The 25,214-nt window shown below is 58.0% G+C and overlaps 2 protein-coding genes across 6 annotated transcripts in view; one reads left to right on the forward strand and one right to left on the reverse strand.

Annotated features, from left to right (window-relative positions):
* The first annotated feature begins 2,537 nt into the window (after nt 1-2,537).
* On the forward strand, nt 2,538-19,429 carry KATNB1 (katanin regulatory subunit B1). Its single transcript, XM_052655939.1, has 19 exons — nt 2,538-2,707; nt 6,928-7,058; nt 9,511-9,628; nt 12,727-12,827; nt 13,225-13,266; nt 14,195-14,278; nt 14,492-14,607; nt 14,960-15,031; nt 15,177-15,327; nt 15,474-15,664; nt 15,769-15,899; nt 16,307-16,357; nt 17,292-17,383; nt 17,499-17,618; nt 17,710-17,859; nt 18,058-18,134; nt 18,220-18,294; nt 18,524-18,640; nt 19,001-19,429. Exons 1-19 carry the CDS (start codon nt 2,668-2,670, stop codon nt 19,131-19,133), a joined length of 1,992 nt encoding a protein of 663 aa, XP_052511899.1. The 5' UTR covers nt 2,538-2,667; the 3' UTR covers nt 19,134-19,429.
* A 1,029-nt stretch (nt 19,430-20,458) lies between these two features.
* Nucleotides 20,459-25,214, reverse strand: part of KIFC3 (kinesin family member C3) — a 34,876-nt gene continuing 30,120 nt past the window's right edge. For 4 of the 5 annotated variants that reach the window (XM_052655856.1, XM_052655859.1, XM_052655858.1 and 1 more), the window contains 7 exons: nt 24,386-24,516; nt 23,758-23,881; nt 23,400-23,529; nt 23,077-23,306; nt 22,317-22,451; nt 21,803-21,911; nt 20,459-21,092 (listed from right to left, as the gene is read on the reverse strand). In XM_052655856.1, coding sequence (XP_052511816.1) covers nt 21,067-21,092; nt 21,803-21,911; nt 22,317-22,451; nt 23,077-23,306; nt 23,400-23,529; nt 23,758-23,881; nt 24,386-24,516 — 885 coding nt within the window. In that variant the 3' untranslated portion in view covers nt 20,459-21,066. Of the gene's footprint in view, nt 21,093-21,288; nt 21,318-21,802; nt 21,912-22,316; nt 22,452-23,076; nt 23,307-23,399; nt 23,530-23,757; nt 23,882-24,385; nt 24,517-25,214 lie in introns of all 5 variants that reach the window. The other variant, XM_052655857.1, reaches the window with a different exon arrangement.

A 25,214-nucleotide genomic window follows, 5' to 3' on the forward strand; every position in this document is an offset into this window, starting at 1 on the left:
CCAGCAGCAGCCCTTTTCTCCTTCCCTTCTTTATCTGTGGCCTGGGACCACCTTTAGAGCCTTATCTTATTTAATACAGCAACTGCATCCCCATTTCACACATGGCTAATTAGTGGCTGATAAGAGGCGCTGGAATTCAGTCTCTTGCAGTCTAGCGTCAAGAAGCCAAGTTCTGGGGCACACACCGTAGGCTTGCCATTCCCACTTTGTGAGCTGGGCCACCCCAGCCATGGTGGGGGTGCAAGACCCTCAGTTTGCAGACAAGAAACTGGAAGCTCTGAAATGTACCGGATCCAGAGCTACATGGCTGTCTCAGCCTTAACCCCGGGTCTGACTTCATAAGCATTATATCCCTTTAAACAAGATCCCAGTGGCTTTCTCCCAAGACATGTGTGTGACCCCTGCCTCTGCTCCTCTGACTTCTGTGGGTAGCGGCTCTTCCCAAAGCCCACCCCACCCGAGTCGCAAATGAAGTCGGCCTTTATCGGGTTCCAAATCCAAACTGGTGGTCCCCCTCAAGCTGCAGCGCACTCATCCATTCATCGAGGCCGTGGGGGTAGCACGCACGGGCTCCAAGACTGATTCGGACCCGGAATCAGACTGGGTTTCCCTCTAAGCCTCCTGGGTGGGATTCAAGCCGGGGTCCGAGCCAGAGAAGAGGAACAAAGTTCTCAGAGCACGCCAGCACCGAGCCCCAGGAAAAAGAAGAAACAGCAGTTTCGGCAAAGTGCTGACTAAGGCCTAGTCCCCCGTTTTACCCCAATCCAAGATGGAAGGTCCGCGGCTTCACGCTGCTCCTTGACGTCCCCTTCCTATTGGCTATCCTGAAATTGGTTTTCCAGTAATACGGTTGGTGATTGGTCAATTTGGGACGGTTGCTAAAGCGATTGGTGTAGCCGCCCTAAGAGGGCGTTTCGAAAAAAAATTTTAAGTGCAAACTAGTTTTCGTGAAAGAGATGGAAAGGGGAAGAACGGGAAAGCTTGAGGCGGAGGCGGAACCAAGAAAATGGAAGCTCGCATTGGTTCACTAGAGGCCTAGGGGCGGCTCTTGAATTCTCCTTCCTCGTGATTAGTCCAATTCAGGAAAAGAGGGCGGGCACTTAGGAGAGGCGGCAGAAGCGCCTGCTTCTATTGGTCATACCAGAAGGGAGGTGGCGCGCTCGTGGCGGCTGATTGGTGCTGGGAGTGAGGAAGGAGGGGCTCTGAGCCGGAGGTTTTGTTGTGAGGGTCGGTTGTCAAGCAGCGGCCAATCAGGCCAGGGGATGGAGGCAAGTGGGGGTCGCGCCTGGAGCCGAGCCTCGGCCTCCCGAACCGCAGCTGCAGGTGGAGTGGGCGAGGGGGTGAAGGGGCGAGGCAGCGAGGGGAGGTTGAGCCCTGGGCTGGGCCGAGCCAGGCGGGGCCAGGCCGGGATGCGACGGAGAAGGCTCTGGGCGGAGGGAGGCTGGAGCCAGTACTGAGAGGAGTGGGAGGGTTAGGCAAGGCCGAGGGACCAGCTTCAGCTTCGGGAGGGGCGGGACAGGCGTGGAGGCCCGAGGGGAAAATCCTGGGAGGCCGGAAGGAGAGCCGGGGGTCTGCAGGAGGAGGGGGGTGAATGGGGACACTTGAAGCAGGAGAGTGAATGAATGGGGATACTGATAGCAGAGAGAAAAGGGGGGACTTAAGAGGGTCTGGCGAGGCAGGGCCCGTTAGGGAGCCCTGGAGACCGGATGTGCACACACAGGCGGCAGGGGAAAGGAGGAGAGAATGGAGAACTAGAGAGGCAGACCTGGGGAATCCAGGAGAAAGAGGCTTGGAGGAGCGGATAGGAGGCTCCATGAGGTCGCCTTTTAATGCTGAAGAGTCATACCGACTCATGTCCAGTCTGGAGGCCTAGTTCCCAGCGCTGTCCTTGGGAATGGCAGGGACCTGGAGTAGTTCCCTTGATATATGCTGGACTCCTAGGGCCCTCTTCAAGACTCTCCCTAGAGAAAACTTCAGTCTCTATCTCTTGGGTGCCTCTCGTGGCCCCCTAAACTTAGTCTCTGACTCCGCCCCTTTCCCATACGTCAGACAGAACTGACTCTCTGAGATCTATCAGAACTGCAGACATGTGGTCTTTCTTCCCCGCCCCACTGCAGCATTTCAGCTGCATTTCAGGCAGCCAGCCTCCTGAAACAGAACCTCCTCCCATCATCCTGGCCTCTGAGAGAACCTTCTTTTTCTCTGTGCTTCAGTCACCCTGCCTGAGATACCCCCTCTCCAGATTCTCAAACCCAGCTTGCAGTGGAGCTCTTGTCTCTGGTGGCTTTGGTGGGTGTCTGTTTTTATCAAGTGGCCTTGGTCATCCAGGGAGCTGCAGCTGCAGTTCTGTAAACCCAGGGACCCCCCTGAGCTCCCCCTGAGTGTTTGCTAACAAGCCATCACCTCTGTTTGTATTCCAGCCCAGTGTTGAGCTGAGATGGCTCAAGCCTGACATTCCATGACCCAGGATCCCAAAAGGCACGCACGGGCTGCTGCTGTGGATGATTTAAAACCACGAGGTGGTCCTGAGAGGAGGCATTCCCTCAGCCTGCATGTGTGGAAACTCCCTGCCAACTTGATTGGTGGATCTGGGGGGGATCCACCCCCACCTCACAAGGAAAGCACAGTCTGTTGTGGGTGGAGCTTCAGGTGCCAGCCAGCTGAAGGATGGCCACCCCTGTGGTCACCAAGACGGCCTGGAAGTTGCGTGAGTGGCTTGCTTTTTTACCCCATGTATCCCGGTAGCTGTTTGTTGGTGGGTGGCCTGGATCTTCAACTTTGTCTCCCATTCTTGGCACAAGGGGAGACTCTCAGGCTTTGGCATAAAATAGACCAACATGCAAATCATGACTTTGGCACTGAGTGACATTGGCTCAGTGACTTAACCTCTCAGAGGTTTAGTTTCCTGTCTGTACGATGAGATAATCACGCTTCCATGCCAGAACTGCTGTGAGATTCCAGTGAGAAAATGAACATAATGAAGCACTTAGCAGGATTTCCAGTTAGGCCGGCAGATAGGTTGGTGCCCCTCGAAGATGTCCTTGGTGTTTTCAGACGTCTCACCAGTCAAGCTCCCTCATCAGATGAGAACATCTTGGGACTGGGGCGGAGGTGAGAGGGTAGGCAGAGGGCTGCTAATAGCCTCTGCAATGTATCTGAATCCAGGTACCACCCACCCCCACCAATACTGGAAACTGACAACTCTAAACTCTTTTGATCTTAGGACGCTTTTATATTCTTAAAACTTATTGAGGATCCCAAAGAGTTTTTGTTTATGGGACTCATATCTACCCACATTTACCGCTTCAGAAGTGAATAGTGAGACATTTGAACACATAACACACAAACACACTGTTAGTGATGATGTCATCACATGTCATGTATCTTCTGGAAAACTCCACCGTATTCTTGTGAGCGGATGAGAGTATAAAAGTCAAACTCCACCTTAGTATATGATAAAAAGTAGTTTTGTTCTCTTGGACCCCCTGAAAGGATCTTGAGGGTCCCAGGGTTCCCTGGATCATATTTTGAGACCTGTTGCTTTGCAGCTGGTGCCTCTGTGGGCCATATTCCTCTAGTAATAACTGGTTGGCATAGATCTGGTGTGTCCAAACTGGTCATCCTTTGCTATGAGCTGTCCCTGGCCTGGGCTGTTTTCAGAAGCAGGGCCGGGCTCCTCCACTTTTTAACTGTGAGAACCTGAGCAAAACTCTGCTGGGTCTCAGTGTCCTCATTTGTAGATGAGAAGATTGGGCCATGTTCAAATTGCTCCTCAGTCCCAGGGTTTAGGGAGAATCATGTTATGGGCTCCCAAGGAGGTGCACTTTGGACAGAATGGCTCTGTATTTATTGGGGTTATGTATATATATATATATATATACCTTCAACAGCTGGTTTTTCCTGAGAAACCAGGAAAGAATCAGGCCCTGGGGAGCCAGTGGAGGGCAAAATAGGCAAGGTCCCAGTACAGTGGGGCTTAGAGTCTGGGGAGCACAGCACGTAGGAATCAGGTAATCACACTCACCTGTCTCTCCTTCTCTGATTTCAAGCTGGAATTTATGCTTTAAATCAGTTCACTACATGGTAGAGGGGGTGGGAGTAGAGGAGTGTGGTGGGCTGCCTAAACAGCATGTGCAAAGGCCCTGAGGCAGGAAGCTTGGTGGGTTTCAAGGTCTTGGAGGAGGCCATGGGCTGCAGCATGCTGTGGGAAGAATGTGGTGCCTCATAGGCTGGTAAGGTCTTCTGGGACCTTACCCAGCCCTTCTGAGGCTTTGGCTTTATCTGAAAGGCAAGGCCAAGCCATCAGAGCATTCAGGTGGGCAGTGACGTGATCAGGCATATTGGGCATCTGCTGACAATTTCATGTTCACAGCAGTTTCCATGGGTATAAATTGTCTAAAGAGCTCAAAGGCCAAATGACCTCTGGCTCCTTATGGTTCTAGAGTCTGAGGAGGATCAGAAAGTGCTTGTTGAAGCCTAGTTCTTTGCACCTTCTGTTGGCAGGCCAGTGCTTAGCACTTCTGACCAGAACACAGTGTCCCCCTAACTCTGGCTGGGATGTGGGGTCCAGAGTGTGCCCCCTGAGCTTGGGAAACCAGCGTGAGCCTGGGCCCCACAGTAGAGCAGCAGCCATCGGCCTGGCCTGCTGTGAGGACTTTTATTTGTTTGCATTTAAATTCGGTACCCAGGCCCGGGCCACTGCAGGGTACCATCCTTCAGGCCAGACTGGGAGCTCTTGGGCCAGTGCCCTGTCCGAGGCCTTCTCTGCCTGATGTCTGAGGAGTGCCCCCCTTTCCCCACTCCACCCACTGGTCCCTCCAGGGGTTCCAGCCAATCCCCTGGTCAGGCTGCTTGCAGGGGAGTAGTCTGAGCCCTTGTAGAGGGGCCCAGTCTTCAAATTCTGCTTGCCCTAAAATCTGTGGTTCCTCAGGCTGGATGCCCTGTCCCCGGAGCCATCTGCCCAGGCTGGAGCACGGAGATGAGAAGCTTATCACTGTCACTCCACACCGTCTCTCAGCGCAGGGCCTCTAGCGGACACGCAGGAAACATCCATGCTATGTATTACTGGCCATCTCTTCAGGCAGTGGTCCTGAGATGCAGAGAGGGGTGACAGTGGGCCCAGGAGACCCAGTGTGGTGGGGCCCAGCCCGAACTTCCCCTGGGAAGGCTGAGAGGCAGGGTGGGCAGCAAGGCCTCCTGGTGGGTCACGCGTGGAGGGCGTCACATGTAGGGAGTGTCTTCAGAGAAGGGGAGGGGCCGCGGGCTGGGGGGGTCACAGTGCTCAGGCGGTTTGGCCTCTAGCTGGGTTGGGCAGTCAGTATGGCCCAACAGAAGCTCATGAACAGATATCTGTCTGTGACCAGAACCCCAGGGCACCCACGCATCTGTGCTGCAGTGTCCAGGGGACAAAAGGCTCCTTGGCTGAGGTGTGGACCAGAGAGAGGCCCAGCTTCCTCAACTCCAGGGGCAGGGTCCCCAAGGCCCCGGCTCATGTTTGGGCCTCCCAGGAGCTCTCACCCGGCTGGGGCTGGCCCCGCCACCCCTTGAGGTGGGATGTCATCTGTGAGCTTCAGCCTGGGGCCTAGGCCCCCAGGCAGTTCTGGCAGCCCCTGTGAGGCATGCCACGTGGCCAGCATCCTTCCCCAGCCCAGCCTCCCTGCGGTCTGAGGCCAGTGCTGCAGAGACCCCCAGGCAGGGCAGAGGCTGGAGCAGGCACCCTGGACGGGCCTCTGCAGAGCAGCTGCACCGCCCTCCCCCTCAGCATCGCCCAGGCCGGCCGCCCAGCTGCCTCAGCATGTTTCTCTCGTCTGTGTGGGGACACTGTTTCTTTCCTCCCCCTTCTTAGGAGAAACTGCTCAGGCCCTGGCTCGGAGACCTAAGCTGCCTCTTGGTTCCTTGCCTGTTCCTTCCCTGGCGATGCCCTCTGAGACTTACATCTGCTGCACCCTTGTCCCCCCACCCCAAGTCCAAGCCATGGGCCCTCGGGGCCACCCACAGTGACCTTACCTCCCTCTCTGTCCGTTTGGCCCTCACATCCGACCCCTCAGTTCAACTGCCTCCTGCTCCCTCCTCACGCAGCCCACCTGGATTTCTCCTGGGCCGCAGTGCCCACTCTCCATGATGCCTGATCTGTAGCCTGCCTGGCAGCCATGAGTATTCAGCCCCTCACAGAAGCTCAGAGGAGTGTCCTCAGTGAATCCTCAGCAGTCCAGTGAGCCACGCACTGTTATTATTCCCATTTACCCAAGGACAAGTGCAGCACTCAGAGAGGGTGAGCAACTTGTCCAAGGCCACACAGCCTGCAATAGCAGAGCTCAGACCAGAGCCCAGTCCGTGATTCTGAAGCTGAGGGCTGAAGCCCTGGCTGAGCTCACCTGGGGACAGCTTGTCTGCAGTTGACCTGTACGGTTCTGAAAGTGGGTTCCCCAAGCAGGAACACCAAGCGGCAGTTGAGAGGCCCTTTGGTGGTACATGGGTCAATATTTTTTATTTCAATCGTTGTTCTAATTTTTCTTTTTGTATCATAGGAAAAATGTAGTGAACATATCAAGCTTGTAATTTTCATGCGTGTTATTGCTTAAACGACAGAGCTAAACAAAACTAGCAAGTCGGTTTTTAAAACTGACCATAGTAACTTAATAATAGTACCCATTGATATGCAGAAAAAGGAAAAAATTCATGAGGCTTAAGGGTAGGATGGGAGTGACTGAAGTTGAGAAATTGTTGTTTTTGTCTCAGGCCCAAGCCCTGCGCTGTCTCACCGCTCATGGCGTGTGTCTGGGCACCAAAGGGAGCCGCAGGGAGCAGGGCCCTCCCTCTGGGCTTCCAGTGCCAGGGATGGGGGCCGAGCAGGATAAGGCCCAGCCTGCCTCCACGTGGCCTGTCAGGCCCCTGACTTGTCTTCTCCCTCTGCTCTTCCCTGTATAGAGGAGATCGTGGCCCACGCCAGCAATGTGTCCTCGCTCGTGCTGGGCAAAGCCTCTGGCCGGCTGCTGGCCACGGGCGGGGATGACTGCCGCGTCAACCTGTGGTCCATCAACAAGCCCAACTGCATCATGGTGAGGTTCGGCCGGTGGGCGGGGCGGGGCAGATGGGCAGGCCAGGGATGGGCGCTGGGAGTGGGCAGCTCTGCAGAAACCCAGCACATCAGTGCTCCCCCCCACTTGTCTGCTCAGGGAAGTCCAGCACAACCCAGATGGCTGGGACAGTGGCCAGTCCTCAGGAATGAGAAGCGGGGGCGGTCACCTGGTGTGGGAAGGAACTCTGGGGAGCCTGTATGAAAAGGCTAAAATAAGCCTACAGACTCGAATCTGAGCCTCCCCTGCCCATTGGCCTCTCCGCTTGCCTGTCAGTTACATGCAGGGTTATTTTGATTCATTTACCCACCTCATTCCATAAAAGGGATTTGAATGCCCCTGGTTGGAGCTGGTTAGAGGACTGGTTCTTTACTAGTGTTAATGAACTCAACTCTGCTTGGCTTGGGAGCCAATACATGAGAGGCAAGTGTTGGTTGAAAGGAAAGGTTGCTTTATTCAGGAGGCTGGCAGCTGGTGGGGAGGCGATCTTGTGTCCAATAGCCAGTTCCCTGCTATTGATCAGAGGTCAAGAACTTTTAAAGGGGAGTTTCAGAGGTGTGTAGTTGACGTGAGGGAGCTACGTGCAGAACGGCACAGCCAGCTGTGACGTCATCTTGAAGTCGGCTGTGCGGTGGTCCACCGAGCTGCATCTTCAGCCTCGCGGTCTGTCTGTTCCTGTTTCTTTGAGGCCAGTTCTCAGAACTGTGGCATCTTACGCCATGGTGACCGTCTGGTCGTCATGTAGTCAGCTTCTTCCATCTGGTGGGAGTTTTGATATCTACAAGACAGCTCACAAGACAGGGTTCAGATCAGTATCCACAGCCCTTGAGAGGGAACCGAAGTTCCGTAACTTTGTTTAATGACTAAGCTCTTATTATTTGGTCTTGTTTGACTGCTTTCCTTTGCTGCTTCTGCATTTTCCTTATTTCTCTTGATTAAATTTGTTCTCTGACAGAAGTTTTTCAACAGATAAAAGGCAGGCAAAGGACATGGAGGTGGGTGGCGTCTGTCCTAGGAAGGCCCTGTAGGGTTCTGCTGCATTTCATTAGCATTGTCCCCTTGGTTACACAACTATGTTCAGTGCCAAAAACCGTTTTCCAAAACAGGAAATCACACAGAAGGGAAAAAAATACAGAAATGAGTTATATGCAGTTTGATTATGCAAGGACATTACACCTGGTCCTTTGGTCTGTGTGCTGCTAGGGGCTACTAGGGGCTGATGTCTGCACACATGGGCATGCACATACGTGCAGACTTGTGCCTATGTGTACACGTGCAAACATGCCCACGTGCATACACACAAATATGTAACAATATGTTTCCAGTACACTGTCTTACTCTTCTGTAGCCTGGTTTTTTTTTTAAATATAGCAACAGTGCAAGTGTTTTCCTGTGTCAGCAAATACCCTTTTACAACACGATTTTTAATAGCTTTGTGGTATCCCATTGTAGGGTTGAGCCTGGCTCCCAGCATGGAAGTCACAGCCGGGTTTTTGGCTCAGCCCAGCCACAGTAGGGCACATCCTCGTCTCCCTAAATCTTTAAACAGATCTGCAGTCATAAGATTGAATCTGTGCATGTGTACTTTTTATAAAGCTTTCAAAACATATTGCCAAACTGCCCTCCAGAAGTCAATTTACATACTCATCGATGGCAGTGAAGCTTGCCCTCTCCCCCTACAATCTTGCTGCACAGGGTGGTATTCTTTTGACTCTTGACCAAGTAAAGATAAAAAGGAGGCGAGGTTTATTAGTAGAAACGTAATCAACTCAGTTTTCTTATGAGATCCAGCGGACAGCTGAGAGCTGACCCAAACTGCGGCCAACGTTAAGGTCAGAACTGAGATTGGGTTAAGAAGAGAATTGAAATTGTTTTGAGGGGTTCAGGTGTGTTTCCCGCTCCCTGAAAGTCCAGAGTAACATACCCCAATTGAAAAAGAATCAACAGAGGCTGGTCTGAATTGGGGAGAGTGTTCGTGTTTCCAGCAGAATCACTCCCGGGTCCTCTGGTTTCCAGAGCCCCTGCCTGAGAGCGTGGCTGGGTCCTCTGATGGGGGTCAGCCCCTGGGGAGCTGGGGGCTCCAGAGGCCGCTGACGGGTCAGACCTCAGTTCTGCCATGGTTTCCCCTCTGGAGGGCTGGGCCAGGCAGAGTAGAGATGGGAGCACAGTCCAGGAGGACAGTGCTTTGGACTTGGGACTCAAGGGTCAGCTGCCCTACTGCAGGGCCACTCCTGCAGGTGACGTTCCTGTCGGGAACACAGCGGGTGATGGTGGAGCGTAGCTGGGGCCTGGCCCACTTTCAGTCCTGGGAGCCGAGAGGCCTGGGGGCGCCACAGGATCCCTGCTTGATGGCTTCCCGGGGATCCAGGATTGAGGGGGGGCAGCTGGGGGTCTGTTGACACAGCGCACCAAAGCTGCTGCCTTCTCTCCTCAGAGCCTAACGGGTCACACGTCCCCCGTGGAGAGCGTCCGTCTCAACACCCCCGAGGAGCTCATCGTGGCCGGCTCCCAGTCGGGCTCCATCCGTGTCTGGGACCTGGAAGCTGCCAAAAGTAGGTGTCCACGCCTGCCTCCCCCCACGCATGCCTGCGGTGGTGCTTGTCCCCAGCTTTCCCGTCCAGCCACTTTCTCCAGGAAGCCTCTCCTGACTAGGTTGGGTGCTTCTCTCCTGGTTCAGTGACCAGATGGTGTGTTTTAGGTTCCAGGGTTGCTTTGGGAGGTCATCCCAGATCCCTCACGTGGGACATGCTTCTCTCCTCCCCTGCCTGCCTCTCTCTCTCTCTGCAGGCTCTCTCTTCCTCCCATTGTCCTCAGGTTTCACAGTGAAGGGCCTTGGTGGGCATGTTCTCGTCCCTGTACCAGGTCCTCGCTGGGGTCTTAGTCTGTAGACTCATGCCCTCAGTTCTGGGCCAAGTAGGGAGTCCCACTTACCCTAGAATGGGAGCTGCCTCTCAGCCTCACTGGCTGTTGCTGCACAAGAATGTGGGCACAGTGTTGCCAGCTCTATAGATTTTTTAAGAGAAGCTGGGAATCTGGGTATTTATGTGGAATCCACCCATTTCTAAAGGTTGACAGCTAACTCAACATACTTTTCAGAACACTGTGTAGGCTGACACTCAGAGGTCCAAGTAAAACCTGCTTGCTCACTGCTTTTGCCAGCCTCTAGTCTGGACCTTGCAGCATGCCAGGTGGGAGGCCATCTGCTCCCTGAAGGATGGGAGAGGAAGGGGTTGCATGGTTTTTTGCCGAGTCTGCCTCTCCCAGAAACGATGCCCTGGCTGAGACTTAAAGGTCATTCTGGCCTCTGTGGTGCCTGCAGGATGCTTTGCTGCAGAATGGTGGCCAGTGGCCACATATGCCCAGTGGCCATGCATGCCCAGTGGCTAGGTTCATTCTGCTCTCGTAGAGGTGTTCCTCAAGTTAGGACCTCACTTGAGGCTCTTGGGTGATACTTGCCTACCCAGTGGCGGACTGTTTCAGAAAGACAGAGCCCCAGGACCTCTTAGATAATAAACAGGGCTGCGAGCTTAGCATCTCAGCACTCAGTCCCACTGCCTGGCCCCATACAGGACCCACAAGGCGGGGTCATCGCTGGACAAGGGGTCAGGGAGGAGCATGCCCGGGCTGGCTGGGCTCCAGCCAAGAAAACAGAAAGGCTCAGGCAGCAGGTGGTTCACCTCTGGGAAGCCTCTGGCTGGACCCAGATCCCAGTGGAGGGTACCAGCCATTCGCCATTCACAGAGGAGCAAGACATAAAGAGAAGCCAAGAGTTGTGATTTCACAGCCGTGACTTTCATGCACAAGGGAATGTGAGGAACTTCTTGAGGTAGGCAAAGAATGGAGACTGAAGACGTCTGGGATTCCTGAGCCCTAGGCTCCTAGGGCTCGCGGTTCTACAAGCAACTTGTGACACATCCCAGACCCCACTCCCAGAGAAACTGACTCAGGAGAGGGATGGGCCCAGGATCTGGCTTTCATAAGCTTCTAGCTGGTTCTGATGCAACACCAGGTTGGCACTGTCTCCTTTTTTGACAGATGGGCAAACAGCCCCAAGGAGGGCCCTGAACTAGGTAAAGACTCCATGGCTGGGGTGTCTGACCGCAAATCCTGGTGTCAGGACTCCCATCCCAGTGCTCTCTGCCCTGCCATTTGGCAGGGGTGGGTGGGTTTCAGTGACAGAAGAGAAACTTGCCCTCAGCATTCTCGGCTGGAAGACCTAAGACCTCAGGCCCACAGTGTGGGTGGGAATGATACAGAGGCAAACTGGCACCTCACGTGCAGAAAGGGGTTGGTAAAGGGTTGCCTGACTGTGGCTGCAGTTGCCCATCACTGGAGGGTCCAGCTGCTCGGCTGGAGGGTTTGGAAGTTCCCATGTGGGGTAGACAGGCCCTGGAGGCCCCTCCTCTCTGCAGCTCCTGGATCCCGTGACCAAGTGGGGCATCAGGAGGCCCCGAGAGCCCTCCCAGGACCGAAGAGCAGGGCAGAAATCACACCAGAAGAATGTGGTCCTGCCTGCTTTCCATGGAGAGCCAGAGGGCGAGGGCGGGTCAGGCCAGGATCCCACAGGAAGGCGGTCTGGGCTTCATGAAGCCGGCCTACGCAGGGGTGGGATCTGCTGCATCCTCTGGGGTGGGGCTGGGTTTTGGAAGCCTGGCTCTGGGGTGCAGAGCAGGTGGGCTGGCAGGGGCGGCATGGACTGGAGCACGTGCGAGAGGAGTGTGCACCTTCCAGGGCCTGGACTGGGCTGCATGTGCCCGAAGCCCCCTTGGCCAGAAAGGCAGTGCTGAGCCCCCGATGGCACGTGACAGCTACAGTGTGGGGAGGGCAGCTGCTCAGATTTTAGTGTCTTCGAATTTTGTCCTTAAAGCATTATGTCTGGAGTCTGCTTGAACACCTGCTCCAACAGAGAGCTCACTACCTCACAAGGCAGCCTGTTTCACCTTGGCTCAAACCTGAGGATCACTGGACTGCCATACTTTGTGCCAGCACCCTTGGCACAATCAGTTTCATTCAAACAGCAGAATTATAAATCTTCTAAAAAGCAAGGCATATGAGGCCAGAGAGAAGAGGCAAATTTGAGTGGTACCAGAGAAAACTGATACAGAAACACAAGCCTCCCTCATCCACCACCCACTGACATCCTGCCCAGATACCACCTCCTCCAAAAAGCCCCTCTGGATTTCTCTTTTCAACCTGGCAGCTTCTCCCCCACCTTGGACCGCTCCTGCATCCCTCTCCTCGTGCTGTCTCAGGTGTGATGGGATGCCTGGCAGGTCATAAGCTCCATGTCCACAGGGCCTAAACCAAGTGCAGCAGCTGCTCGACTCTGCTGACTTCGGGGCTTCACTCTTGTGAGAACATGTTGGCACAAGCCCAGTGGTACAAGCCACATGGTGCTTGCAGGGAGTTTTCTGCGGGCTCATGTAATGGCAGACATGGCTGGCATCTCTCAGGAGGAAAATAAGAAAAGCTAGCTGTTAGAGCGGTAGGACTCTGGTTGATCTTCCTCCCCATCTTGAAAGTCTGTATTACTGTTGTGTTTTTCTGTGTTGTCACTACGAAAGCACACACACAAATGAACACTGAAGCTCTTTCTCTTCGCTGTCCTGTTCGCCTCTCACACCACTGTCTCTGCTCTCTCCCTTGTTAGTCCTTCGCACACTTATGGGACACAAAGCCAACATCTGCAGCCTGGATTTCCACCCTTATGGCGAGTTTGTAGCCTCGGGTTCCCAGGACACAAACATCAAGGTGAGACACCACTCAGCACCCTGGCTCTCCCAGGACTGGGCCAGCAGTGGAACCAGGAATTTGAGTCCCACCCTAGGGGGTGGGCTTCGGCTCAGCGGGGGCATCTCCCCCGTGTGCCACAGCATCCATGTCCCCCCACCCCCACCCAGGCAGGGAGATGTGGGAGCACTGGCCAGACATTTGTACTCGGAATGCCCAGCTTTACTGAGTAGTTTCGAGACCCCTGTCATTTTGGGGTGTAATGACCTGGAGGTGCTCAGAGCCCCTCTCTGCTCATGGCCATCTACTGCCCTCTGACCCAAGCTCCAGGACTGAGCTTGGCTAGGCCTCCCCAGCGCAGCCCACCTTGGTTGTGACCTGTCCTGACCCCGGCCCCTCTCTGCTCCCCACTTCACAGCTCTGGGACATCAGGAGGAAAGGCTGTGTCTTCCGATACAGGGTAAGTGAGGCCCCTTTGTCCATCATTCCACAAGCACCTTGAGGGCATGGAGCCTGGGGCGGTGCCCAGACCCTGGCAGGGGCTGGAGGAGCTGCTCATCCCGCCTGGTGAGAGCGTGAGAAACAGAAAGTCCAGATGAGAGATGCGCTTCTGGAGCAGAGCAGGGGCGCGCTGGGTGGCCCACCTGGACCCCCAGCTTTCCCTGCCTCCCCACAGAACCGTGTTCACCAAACTGTGCTCCACAGTTTGTAGGCTGGTAACAGGTGTTATTCGGAGAAGGCGACGGCACCCACTCCAGTACTCTTGCCTGGAAAATCCCACGGCGGAGGAGCCTGGAAGGCTGCAACCCATAGGGTCGCCAGGAGTCGGACATGACTGAGCAACTTCACTTTCACTTTTCACTCTCATACATTGGAGAAGGAAATGGCAACCCACTCCAGTATTCTTGCCTGGAGAATCCCAAGGACGGGGAAGCCTGATGGGCAGCCGTCTATGGGGTCACACAGAGTCAGACACAACTGAAGCGACTTAGCAGCAGCAGCAGCAACAGGTGTTAGTAAGTGAAGGGGGTTCCTGTTCATATGAGTTTCAAAGCACTGAGTTTAATAATTATTTTTCAAAGTTGTTGGACCCTTTGACATAAGAGGAGGCATTTAACTCTCCAAAAAGAGGCACAGGACACATTGCTCCTCAACCTGTAAGACCATGAGGTCTTGATCTCCTGGAGTGTTCTGCAGGACTGGGGAGGGGGGTGGTCCGTGACCACCTGTGGAGAGGTGTTCCTCTGTGGCATCTCCCGCAGGTGGCTGTCTGTCACTTCTCTGCCTGCTCCCAAGAAGCACTTGCTTGTGGAGGGCAGGGAGGAGGGTGAGGAGGGAAGCCCACAGGGCCCAGCCCCTCCAGCGCTCATGCTCTGTCCTGTCCTCAGGGGCACAGCCAGGCTGTGCGGTGTCTCCGGTTCAGCCCCGACGGGAAGTGGTTGGCATCGGCCGCAGATGACCACACGGTGAAGGTAGCTCCCGGCCAGACGTGGGCCCAGGGCTGGGGACTGGGGTCTGCCGATCACACCCAGGTTGGGTCTTCACCTCCCTCCCCATCGGGCTTGCCCGCCCCAAGACTGTCCAGAGTGGGAGGCGGTTCTTGGATAAGGGTGCAGACTGGTTGAGAGGGTGGTCCAGAGGCTGAGGGCCAGGCTGGTCCTGACCTCCAGCCCACCCTGCCCCAGCTCTGGGATCTGACTGCTGGCAAGATGATGTCCGAGTTCCCCGGCCACACGGGGCCTGTCAACGTGGTAGAGTTCCACCCCAATGAGTACCTCCTGGCTTCTGGCAGCTCTGACAGGTGAGGAGGAGGAGCAGGGCCTGTGGCCTGTGACCGCCACACCTCTCTCCTCTCTGTGTGCTTCTGTCCCGATCTGACTTTTGGTCCTGGGGTGTCACATCCTACCTAGACTGAACTGACTGCCAACCAAGCCAGCCTGGGACCCAGGCCACATCTCTCTCCTGACTCCAGTTTCCTGGCCCCAGCGTCCTGGGCCTTGCTGGGGTGTCTGGATCCAAGGCCGGTGTCCACTTCCCACATGCTCAAGAGTGGCCCTGACCTGGGGGTGGGTGGGCAAGTGTCTGCAGAAAAGCGGGTTTTCCCAGCCACCGGCCTGCGTAGAAACCAGCATGGGGCCTGGCTTTCTCTGCAGGACCATCCGCTTCTGGGACCTGGAGAAATTCCAGGTGGTGAGCTGTATCGAAGGGGAGCCAGGGCCTGTCAGGTAGGCGGGCGGTGGGCGGGGCCTCCTCCGGGCTGTGGGGCGTGGCTGCCGTGGCCCTTTCCTGTCTCCACTTCCGCTCTGGTCCTGGGCTTCCCGGAACCTCTCCGGAGGCTTCTGACCCACGGCCCCTTCTCGGCTGGCCCAGGAGCATCCTCTTCAACCCCGATGGCTGCTGCCTGTACAGTGGCTGCCAGGACTCGCTGCGCGTCTACGGCTGGGAGCCCGAGCGCTGCTTTGATGTGGTCCTCGTCCATTGGGGCAAGGTGGCCGACCTGGCCATCTGCAACGACCAGCTGGTGAGAGAGCTACCGCCCACCTTGCATCTTTGTGCCGGGCCGCCGGTCTCCTCCCGCTCAAGTCCCCAACTCCCTCCTGGCCCTGTGGGGACTCTACCCTCAGGGCCCCATGAAGGGTCCCGCCCCAGCTCCTCCATTTCCTGCAGATAGGTGTGGCCTTCTCCCAAAGCAACGTCTCCTCTTACGTCGTGGACCTGACACGGGTCACCAGGACAGGCACAGTGGCCCAGGACCCCGTGCAGGACAGCCGGCCTCTGGCGCAGCAGCCACCCCACCCCAGCGCCCCCCTTCGCCGAATCTACGAGCGGCCCAGCACCACCTGCAGCAAGCCTCAGAGGTGGGGTGCTCGGGGCCTTGGAGGGCACTTGGGGGTGCAAGAGGTGGGCCCCCTGGCCTCACCGCCCCCCCTCCCCACCTCCCTTTGCTTGGCCGGCCCCTCAGGGTGAAGCAGAACTCAGAGAGTGAGCGCCGCAGCCCCAGCAGCGAGGACGACCGGGATGAGCGGGAGTCTCGGGCCGAGATCCAGAACGCAGAGGACTACAATGAGATCTTCCAGCCCAAGAACAGCATCAGTGAGGCCCTCTCCTCCCTTCCCATCCCCGCCTAGCTCTACCATCCCCCTCTGGGACGCAGAGGCAGATCGTCCTTTCCAGGATGGTGTCCACGTTTCTGCGCTCCCCTTAGCCTAATTTCTCACCCGCAGCTGGGCCCGGCTCTGTATCCAGGTCCTCTAGGCCCCAGCAGAAGCCCAGCAGCCCCTTGGTGCTCAGCCTGCCAGGGGCCAGGGTCTGAGGAGGGGCAAGCCTGAGGGTTCAGGCCCTAGGAACAGATCACGAGCTACAGCTGTGTGTGCCCTAGAACCACTTACCCATCTCCCGCATCCTGTGGGGCCCTGGGCCCCCGCCGACTGGGCCCTGAGGGCTCAGACAGCAGCCCTGGGCTGGTCCATGTGAGTCCCCAGCCCCCTTCACCTCTGCAGGTCGGACGCCACCCCGAAGAAGTGAGCCCTTCCCTGCACCCCCAGAAGATGGTGAGTCATGGGGCAGAGCCTGGCCTCCTGGGCTCCCCAGTCTTCTTCCAGGCTGCCCCCTCCCACAGGACAGTTCCCAGCCTCTCCCCCCTTGGGTCTTTTCCCTCCATTCACCCAGAAACCACCTAGTGTGTGCCAGGTGCTGCACTAGACCCTGGTAACAGCGTGAAAAAGCAGGCAGGTGCCCACACCCAGTGAGGAAGGCGGGTGGTAGCCGTGTGGGAGGAGGAGCCAGGCGTGGCGAGAGGCGCTAGGGCTCGTGTAGATGGGGGCTGTGAGGCTCTGCAGAGGTGGTGCATCAGGCAGGCCTGGGGGTCAGATGAGGAGATGGGAGGGAACAGCCTCAGGTGGGAGGGAGCTAAGAGGAGGGTGGGGGTTTGGGGGGCCAGGTCCCCAGGCCCTGGGAGTTGGGTTTTGCTACTGGAGGATTTTTGCTGCTGGTTTTTGCTGCTGGAGGATTTAAGAAGGGAGAAAAACCTGATATGCTTTATGATTGGAGAAGGTGGGATGCAGCACCCTCATCTTCCAGCCCAGCCTCCCACTCACCCTCCCCCCCCGCCGCCGCCACCAGCTTTCTCCTCAAGGGACCATCTTCCCGAGCCCCTAAAGCTGGGTTCCTGAAGCACCTCTCTCTCCCACACTCCTATTCATCGTCCACTCAGCACCAACTCCCCCTGCAAAACACACTCCATTCCTAGTGAGGTGTCGGGGCCACCACTCCCTGGGTCCCATCCACATGTGGTGCTCGGTTCCTGCTTTTTGCCAGACCTGTGGTTGAGTAGGTGGAGAGGGAGGGGACAGGCCCGCCCTCTCCTCCAGGCCTCCCCTGTTAAGAGGTGAGGCGCCACCCAGAGTCCCAGCCTGAGACCTGCCTTCCCACCTGGCCCTTCTCCCAACCTGACCTGACCCAAAGATCTTTCCCTTCTATCTCTAGACATGGCCACAGCCAAGGAGGCAGCAAAGCCCAGCCCAGCCACGGACGCACAGTTCCCGGTGCCAAACATATGTCCAGGTGGAGCGGGCACGGTATGAGGCTCAGAGAGGGCCTGGTGTCCTGAATCAGGGCTGGGGTGACCCTTGCTGGAGAGGGGCAGAGGGGGAGGCCTTGGGCTGGCTGCCTGCTAACTCCAGACCCTTCCAGCTTGAGGTCCTGTCCCGGCCCCCGGTCGTCACTTCTACCCCTGCACCCAAGGCTGAGCCTGCCATCTTTCCTGCTACCCGCAATGAGCCCATCGGACTGAAGGCCTCCGACTTCCTGCCCGTGAGTGGGGGGCCCAGGCTAAGAGTGGGTGGAGGCCCATGGGGCGAGGGCAGAACTTGGCTGCCAGCATCCGGGCACCCGTCCCACGCAGGCCGTAAAGATCCCCCAGCAGGCAGAGCTGGTCGACGAGGATGCCATGTCCCAGATCCGCAAAGGCCATGACACCATGTGTGTCGTGCTCACCAGCCGCCACAAGAACCTGGACACTGTGCGGGGCGTGTGGACCACAGGCGATATCAAGGCAAGTGCCATCTCTGCTTGGGTTTGCAGCTGAGCTGAGAATAGAGCTTCTGGGGTGGGGTTGAAGGGGTGGTAGGCGGCTCCTATCGCCACACCTTGCAGTTTTGTGTACACCCCTCAATAAAGCCCGTGATCACATCACACCCAGGCAGGGCCACTGTGTCCCTGGTCCCCACTAACGGGCGCTCTGTTTGCACAGACATCGGTGGACTCGGCCGTGGCCATCAATGACCTGTCTGTGGTCGTAGACCTCCTTAACATTGTCAACCAGAAGGCGTGAGTGGCCATGACGGGGGATGGGAGGTGGGGGGCGTGGGCAGGGCCAGGTGCTGAGGGCATGTGTCCCTGGCCCTCTCCCCAGCTCCCTGTGGAAGCTGGATCTGTGCACCACGGTTCTGCCGCAGATCGAGAAGCTTCTGCAGAGCAAGTATGAGAGGTACGCGTGGGTAAGCCACACCTGCCTCACAGCGGGGCGGGGTGGTGGACCACAGGAAAGACCCCGAGGGCTGGTGCACTTGTGGGGTGGCTGCACCACACTGCTGTCCCCTTCAGAGTTGGAAGGCCAGAGTGACACAAGTCCATGCTGCCTCTGGCCCCATCTCTGCCCCGCTTTGTCTCCGTGAGCCATGTGCTGTTTGGTTCTATCCATCCCTCTGCCCTTGCAGCTATGTCCAGACGGGCTGCACCTCCCTGAAGCTGATCCTGCAGCGGTTTCTGCCCCTCATCACAGACATCCTGGCGGCCCCACCCTCCGTGGGTGTGGACATCAGCCGGGAGGAGAGGTGAGGAACGCTGGCAGTGGGGAGGGGTGTGTGGTGTGTGTGTCTGTGTTTTTATGTGTCTGTGTATGTGTGTGCACGCCATGTCAGGCAAGAGCACACAAGCCTCCTTGTTGATGGCCCTGGTGAAACAGCCAACAGAGGCGGTCACTGTGCCTGGGACAGTGGCTCAGGGCATGGGGTGGGGTTACTAGAGCCTGGGCTCCTCCATGGCCTGGCTCTGGCCTGGGCCCTGCTCTTTGGGTCTCAGCCTTCCCCTGGGAGGAGGGCCGGTGTGGTTAGTACAGGAAAGGCCCTGGGGTTGGGCGGGGGGCATGGGACCGTGCCGGCTGGCCACCTCCAGCGCTGACTTTATGCCCACAGGCTGCACAAGTGCCGGCTCTGCTACAAGCAGCTCAAGAGCATCAGCAGCCTCGTCAAGAGCAAGTCGGGCTTGAGTGGCCGCCACGGCAGTGCCTTCCGCGAGCTGCACCTGCTCATGGCCAGCTTGGACTGAGGGGCCCAGAGAGTGGGGGCACCCTCAGGCCTGGCCTCGGCCCCACTCCTGTTCCCTGTGCACCCACCGGCCCATGAGCCTCTGCCCAGCCCCCACTGCTGCCCTGTGGCCATCCTGGAGGCGGCGGCGCTGGCCCACTGGCCACTCCTCAGCCCTGAACTCTGACAACTTCTCTGCAGCAACAGCTGCCCAGCTTTGCCCAACTCCTGCTTCCTGGGGCAGTGAACTGAGCCCTGGGGCTGCTGCTGTAAGGGGCTGCTGCTGTAATTTATAAGGTGAATTTTATTAAATTTGTAACTATTCCCTGCTTTCCTTGCTGGGAGGTGCATCCTCTGGCAGCCACAAGGCTCTCCTGGGCCCCTGATGGCTTCTTCAGAGAGGAGACCGCTCCTTCTCCCAAGACCCAGAGGTGGTGCGCTACACTGGGTGGCCAGCAGGGGGCAGCAGAGTGATGGGCCTGTGGGAAGGGGTAAGTTCAGACTTATTCTGGGGGAAGGCGGCCACAGCAACTCCCCACGAAACCGGTGAGGGGTGGGCTCAGGCTCTCCAGCCCAGCCCGTCTGTTTCAGCCACACTCCCATCTGTCCAGTGGATGCCTCTGAGGCCAGTCAGCAGCTGTACCCTGCAGGGGGCTGGGACCCCAGCCTTGCAGTGGGGCCACTTAATGCAGTGGCTGATCCAGAGCTCACCACCCTCCCCCGACCCCCAGAGGCCTCCAGGATGGGACTGGAAAGGCAGCTACCCCATGCTCTGAACAGTTGCCCCTCCCTGCAGGAGCCCCCAGTGCTGGCTGGCCAGAACAGCTCCCCTGACCCAGAGGTCACCCTGCTTCTCCTCCTGAGGCAGCTTCAGCTCATTTGGTGCGAGGACCCCACAGAGCCCTGCACATGTTTCGCCAAGGCTGGGACCAGGTGCAGACCAGCACCACTTCCATGGTGGGGAGCCTGGTGGGCATGGCACCAATGGTTGGGAGCTGTAGGCAGAGGGAGGAGGGGGGTGGCACTGACCTATGGCCATTCACCTAAGGGGGCAAGGCCAAGGCAGAGGGCAGGCAGTGGAGTAGGGACCACTGTGGCTAGGTTTTTGGCAAGACTTTGGAGAGCTTGAGTTTCCCGTTTATTAGGTGAAGGTGCCAGTACTCGTATGGGTCAGTCATGGTGAGGATGGAGGGGAGGACACTGGATCCTGACTTGGGTGACAAGCCAGCAATGGGGAACCACCCACAACATGCCAACACCCTGCTCCCTGTGTCTGATCAGGGACTCACAAGACCAACTCTTCCAGACAGTGCTTGTGTAAAAAGGTTATTTTAATAAGTAAAAATGGCTAAGCTTCCAAAAGTTCTTAAATAGGATTTCAGAGGGAGGAAAATGTCAAGAGGCTAGTGAGCAGGGAGACAGCCTGGTGCCAGGCAGAAGAGGGGAGCAGCAAGATCCCCACCCACTGGCCTCCTGCCGGCCATAAATAAAGCCCGACCTGCGGCAGGAGCAGGCCTCCTGTGTACACGTAGGAACACTATATACACGCCTGGCGAGATGCTCTACCCCCAGAGAAGAGCAGGACAGGGCTGGCCACCAACCGCCCAGCTCCCACAGTTCCTGTGCCTTCTGGAGGGGCTCTGCGGGCTGGGAAGGGTTGGGCCAGCCCAGGCGAGGGCCCACCCTCCCACACAACACACTTGCCCTCCCCACAAGGGCGCACACTGATGACCTGGGCCTGCCCTTCCAGCTTGTGCCACTTGCACCCAGAGCCACAGCCAAGAGACATGGTTTCCTTCTGAACATGTTTCTCATCTCTTAAGGGGAGACGGGGTCAAAGAGGCGCCTCCACTCTGGCCTCTGCTTTGCAGGCTCCAGACACTGCAGCAGGGGCGGGGCAGCCATGCACGGAGACCCAGTTGCTGGTCCCTGGTCCGGCAGGGTGGGCACATCCATCATACAGGCAATGGCCTGGACTTCCCTATGGGAGGAGGTAGGTTTTGTCAGCACCCAGACTGTCAGCCTCTGTCCTAGAGCAGGAGGCAGCTGGGCAGAAGCACACAGACAGCAGGCAGCGAGCCCCAGACCCAGCCAACTTCCCAGCACAGCCCTGCAACCCGAGGCAGCCAGGCAGGCGGGTGGGCGGGCAGCCCTGGGCTGCTGGCCCCCACACTCACCTGGAGACTCTGCAGCCCCAGCCGTCAGGCTGAAATCAAAGCAACAGGTGTCTCACTGGTAGGCTTGCCTTGGGCTGGGACCCACCCCCCAGGACTCTGCTGCCCACACCCCCTTTAGACTCAAACACTTCGCAGGCCCTGCTGTGAGTGGGCCAAGCTGGGGGCTGGTGCCCCGGATTCTAATCACCCATCCACGGCCTACTTGGGAGGCCATGTCTTTCATGAACCCAGCCTCAGAGAATTGCATCCTGGGCCTCACATCAGCGGTCTAGCTAGGAGTCCAGAGGGCTGGCTTCCCCTCCTGACACTCCGTCTCCATGGAGCCTTCAGTTTCCCATCAATAAAATGGACCCAGCACTGTCTGCCCTGACTACCTCCCAGGGCCAAGGAAGGTTGTGAAACTGGTCTGGAGAAGTTTTATAAATTTAAAGCCCACTCTGATAAGGGCAGCCCAGTGGCTGTGATCAGCCTATGGGGGAGGCTCCCCACCCTGGCTCACTCCCTGAAGACTCACCTGAGGGCTGCAGCTTCCTCCTGATAGAGCCTGGGCGGCTAGTGGTCCCAGAGCCAGGGGCCGAATGGGCTCGTGCTGAGGGCTGTGGCGTCTGGCAAGCTGACTCCCACTGTGGGCAGAGAAGGGCAGGTGGGCGGGTCCCCCGCCACCCATGTGTTTCCCCTCCCCAGCCACCCAAAAATGTTTTCTCATCTGCAAAATGGACGTGACGATGATACAATAACCATGGGAAGAAGGTGGGAATTAATAAAGAAGTAAACTAGTTACTACTGAGCATCTGTGTGCCAGCCTGCACCTCCCTGCCCCACCTCCAACCAGCTGATGACCCCTAGGTACCTCTGAGGTCAACAAAAACGCCTGGACTGAAGAGACTACTGGGTTTGGGTTCAAGTGCTGACTCCACCCCCTCTGATATATCCCCCTCTTCCCCACTCCAGGCTGTCCTCCCCGCCACATCCTCCCTCCTGCCCATGACCAGAAGTCTTTGACCCAGCACCAGCGGGGGTCCCTGTACCTCTAGGTGCTCCTGGCTGGACCATGACCCAAGCTCTGTCCTGCGGGATCCGGGGCCCAGCTCCACAGAGCGCACCCTCTCAGCAAACTTGAGGGAGTAGAGCGTCTCACTGGTGTTCTTCTCCACAGGGGACACCTAGGGGACACACGAGAGCTCACTCTCCACCTGGCTGCCCGGCTGTCCTCACAGAACTGGAAGGGGCATCAGAGGGAGCTCACCACCAGGGGATTCTAGAAGGCTCCCTGGAGAAGATGAGAGGGAGGGGAGCTGTGCGGGCAACTTCACCAAGCTGGCTTAAGTGGAGGAAAGTGAAAGTGAAGTCACTCAGTCGTGTCCGACTCTTTGCCACCCGGTGGACTGTAGCCCACCAGGCTCCTCCGTCCATGGGATTCTCCAGGCAAGAATACTGGAGTGGGTTGCCATTTCCTTCTCCAGGGGATCTTCCCAACCCAGGGATCGAACCCAGGTCTCCCGCATTGCGGACAGACGCGTTAACCTCTCAGCCGCCAGGGAAGCCCTTAAGTGGAGGAAGCTGCAAGCAAAGAGTGACTGTGGCCAGGTCTGTTGGGAAGACTATGGGGGGGTGGGGGGGGATATGCCACTGACTCTGAAGCTGCTGAAGACAAGAGGCTTTTCTCTGCACAGCCTGCGGGATACCCGGGCTGCAGGGGAAGGAAGGGGGTGGGAACCCCTGTTCTTGGAACTGGCCAAGTCCGTACACGCTGATGGCCACCCTGTCCGGCCCACCTGAGGCCCTCACCTGCACCACCATGAGGGTCTTGCTGTCCCCGCTGAGCGAGTCCTGCAGCAGGTAGGTGAGCTTGGAGTTGCGGAAGGGCACGTGGCCCTGCCGGGAGCGCAGGGCGGCGATGACATCGCCCAGGGCCGACAGCGACTTGTTGATGTGCTGCGCCTCCCGCAGGCGGCTGCCCTCCGCCCCCGACTTGCCCACGCGCTCCGAGCCGGCCAGGTCCACCAGGTTCAGCTTCCCTGCGGGGGGGGGAGGCCGCGGGCAGGTCAGGGCCGCCCCGGGAGAGGCTGGGATGGGGGTGCTCGGGCCGGGCGCTGGGGGTCCTGGCTCACCCGTGGTGCGGAGGCCGGTGCTGCAGTCCACGCCGCGCACCGTCACGATGAGCAGGGCGTGCGAGCGCGAGCTGTGCTCGTTCAGGTTGGTGAACTCCGTGGTGCGGTTGGTGTGGCCGAACTCGAACACCTGGAGGCGGGAAGGCCGACGCATCGGCTTTGGAGTGGGGTCTTCGGAATCCCCCAGTCCTGGAGCACCCCTATGAAGGGGCGTCACCCGCTACCTCCTCCGCGGGAGGAAACAGGCTCCCAGAGGCCTGCGGAGCCAGCAGGGCCCGCATCGGAGCTCTATCCCTTCAGGCGGAGCCGCTCTGCTGTGGGCGGAAGCCTCCCAGCCTTGGCCCGCCCAGCTCCTCACCTTGTTGATGTCCTCCACGCTCTGCACCTGGAACTCGGTCAGCCCCGGCACATATAGCTGCCCGCTGCCGTCTGGACACAGCCGGATTTCCAGTTTCTCCTGGGGCTCCTGTCCCAGCAGGTCCCTGAGGGCAGGAAGGACGGTCACGCCCTCCTCCCAGTCTGCCTTCTGCTTACACTTGCACCCGCCCCCAGCCTGGAATGTTCTCCCAACCATCACACTTCACGATGCCTTCCTGGACACCAAGGGGCTCAGCCCCTCTCCCTCCCCAGCCCCAGCTCCTCTCAGGCACTCAGTTTGCTGAAGGGCAGAGGCAGGAATGTTCCCCACAAGTCCTGGGGTGGTGGTAACTCCAGCCCCCATGCTGCACTGAACCCCTGGAGGCAGGGTTCCCCAAGACCCCACTCTCTTTTCACCACCCAGTGCAGCCTGCAGGTGGGGTGAGGGCACTTCCAGAGGGAAAGGAGGGCCTTGGTCTGCCTGTCCCAGGTGGGCTCAGTGGGCCCTCCGCCCCGCCTGCTAGTGCAGGGGAGGGGCCTGGAACCAGTGGATTCTCTGGGCCTCGTCACAACATTCCACTCCCACCTGAGACGCCCACCTGAGAGCCCTTCACCTGAGGGCCCCTCACCTGAGGGCCTCATTGTAGATCTCCGCGGCACTGACGGTGATGGTGTATTCCCAGTCAGATGCTTTCTCCTGCACCTCAGAGAAGAGCAGCCGCAGGGCCCGCTGGTTGATGCCTGGGTTCTCAGGGGTCCCCTGGGGGTAAAATCAAGGCCCCAGTGAGCCAGGCCTCTCCCCTCTCCCCACAAAGGCTGACCTGTGCGGATGCTCCCCACCTGCTCTGGCTACCCTTCCCAGGCCGGCCTCCCCGACTTAAGCTGTCACATGCCGGCCTGCCCTCTAAACACCCTCCACCAGCTACAAGCCGCTTCACCTCCTTGGGCCTGTTTTCTCACCCACCCTGCCAAGATTGGGCCTGAGACTTAAAGCAGAGCACCAGGTGGGACTTGGCCTGGGGCCTGCACACAGGGGCTGCTGATGGACACCACCTGGCCCTGCTGGGCCCCCTGGGAGGAGCCACTGGGAATGTGTGACTTCCCTGCTGCTGCCTAGAGTCGGGGCTCAATGTCAAGTGGGCCGTGAGCCAGGTTCTGCGGGAGAGCTGGCGAGTGAACTGGGGCCGGATGGGCTGGCTGGCCTTTCTAGAAACAAGTCTCGAGTCCTCACCTGGGCCTCCCTTTGGGTGGCACCTTCCACCCCCACTTCCGCTTCTGCCACTGGGGCCTCAGTATCCTCCCCACACCCTCCAGCCCCGTGGCCTCTGCCCCGCTGTCCCCTCTGCCCCACAGTCCTGTGACTGGCTTCGGTGTCTGTACCAATGTCCCCTCCTCAGGGAAGCTTCCTTTCCCTTCAAACGCCGGATCCCTCCCTCACTGTTGGTTCCTCGTTCCTGG

Source organism: Budorcas taxicolor, chromosome 18 (genome assembly GCF_023091745.1).
Source record: "Budorcas taxicolor isolate Tak-1 chromosome 18, Takin1.1, whole genome shotgun sequence".
NCBI classification, from domain to species: Eukaryota; Metazoa; Chordata; class Mammalia; order Artiodactyla; family Bovidae; genus Budorcas; species Budorcas taxicolor.

Excerpts from the sequence above, each read along its gene's own strand:
- KATNB1 (XM_052655939.1), top strand. The coding sequence starts at position 2,668 with ATGGCCACCCCTGTGGTCACCAAGACGGCCTGGAAGTTGC. Across the intron at positions 12,828-13,224 it reads CCCAGGACACAAACATCAAG|CTCTGGGACATCAGGAGGAA; the intron begins GTGAGACACCAC and ends CCCACTTCACAG. Across the intron at positions 15,665-15,768 it reads ACCTGCAGCAAGCCTCAGAG|GGTGAAGCAGAACTCAGAGA; the intron begins GTGGGGTGCTCG and ends CCGGCCCCTCAG.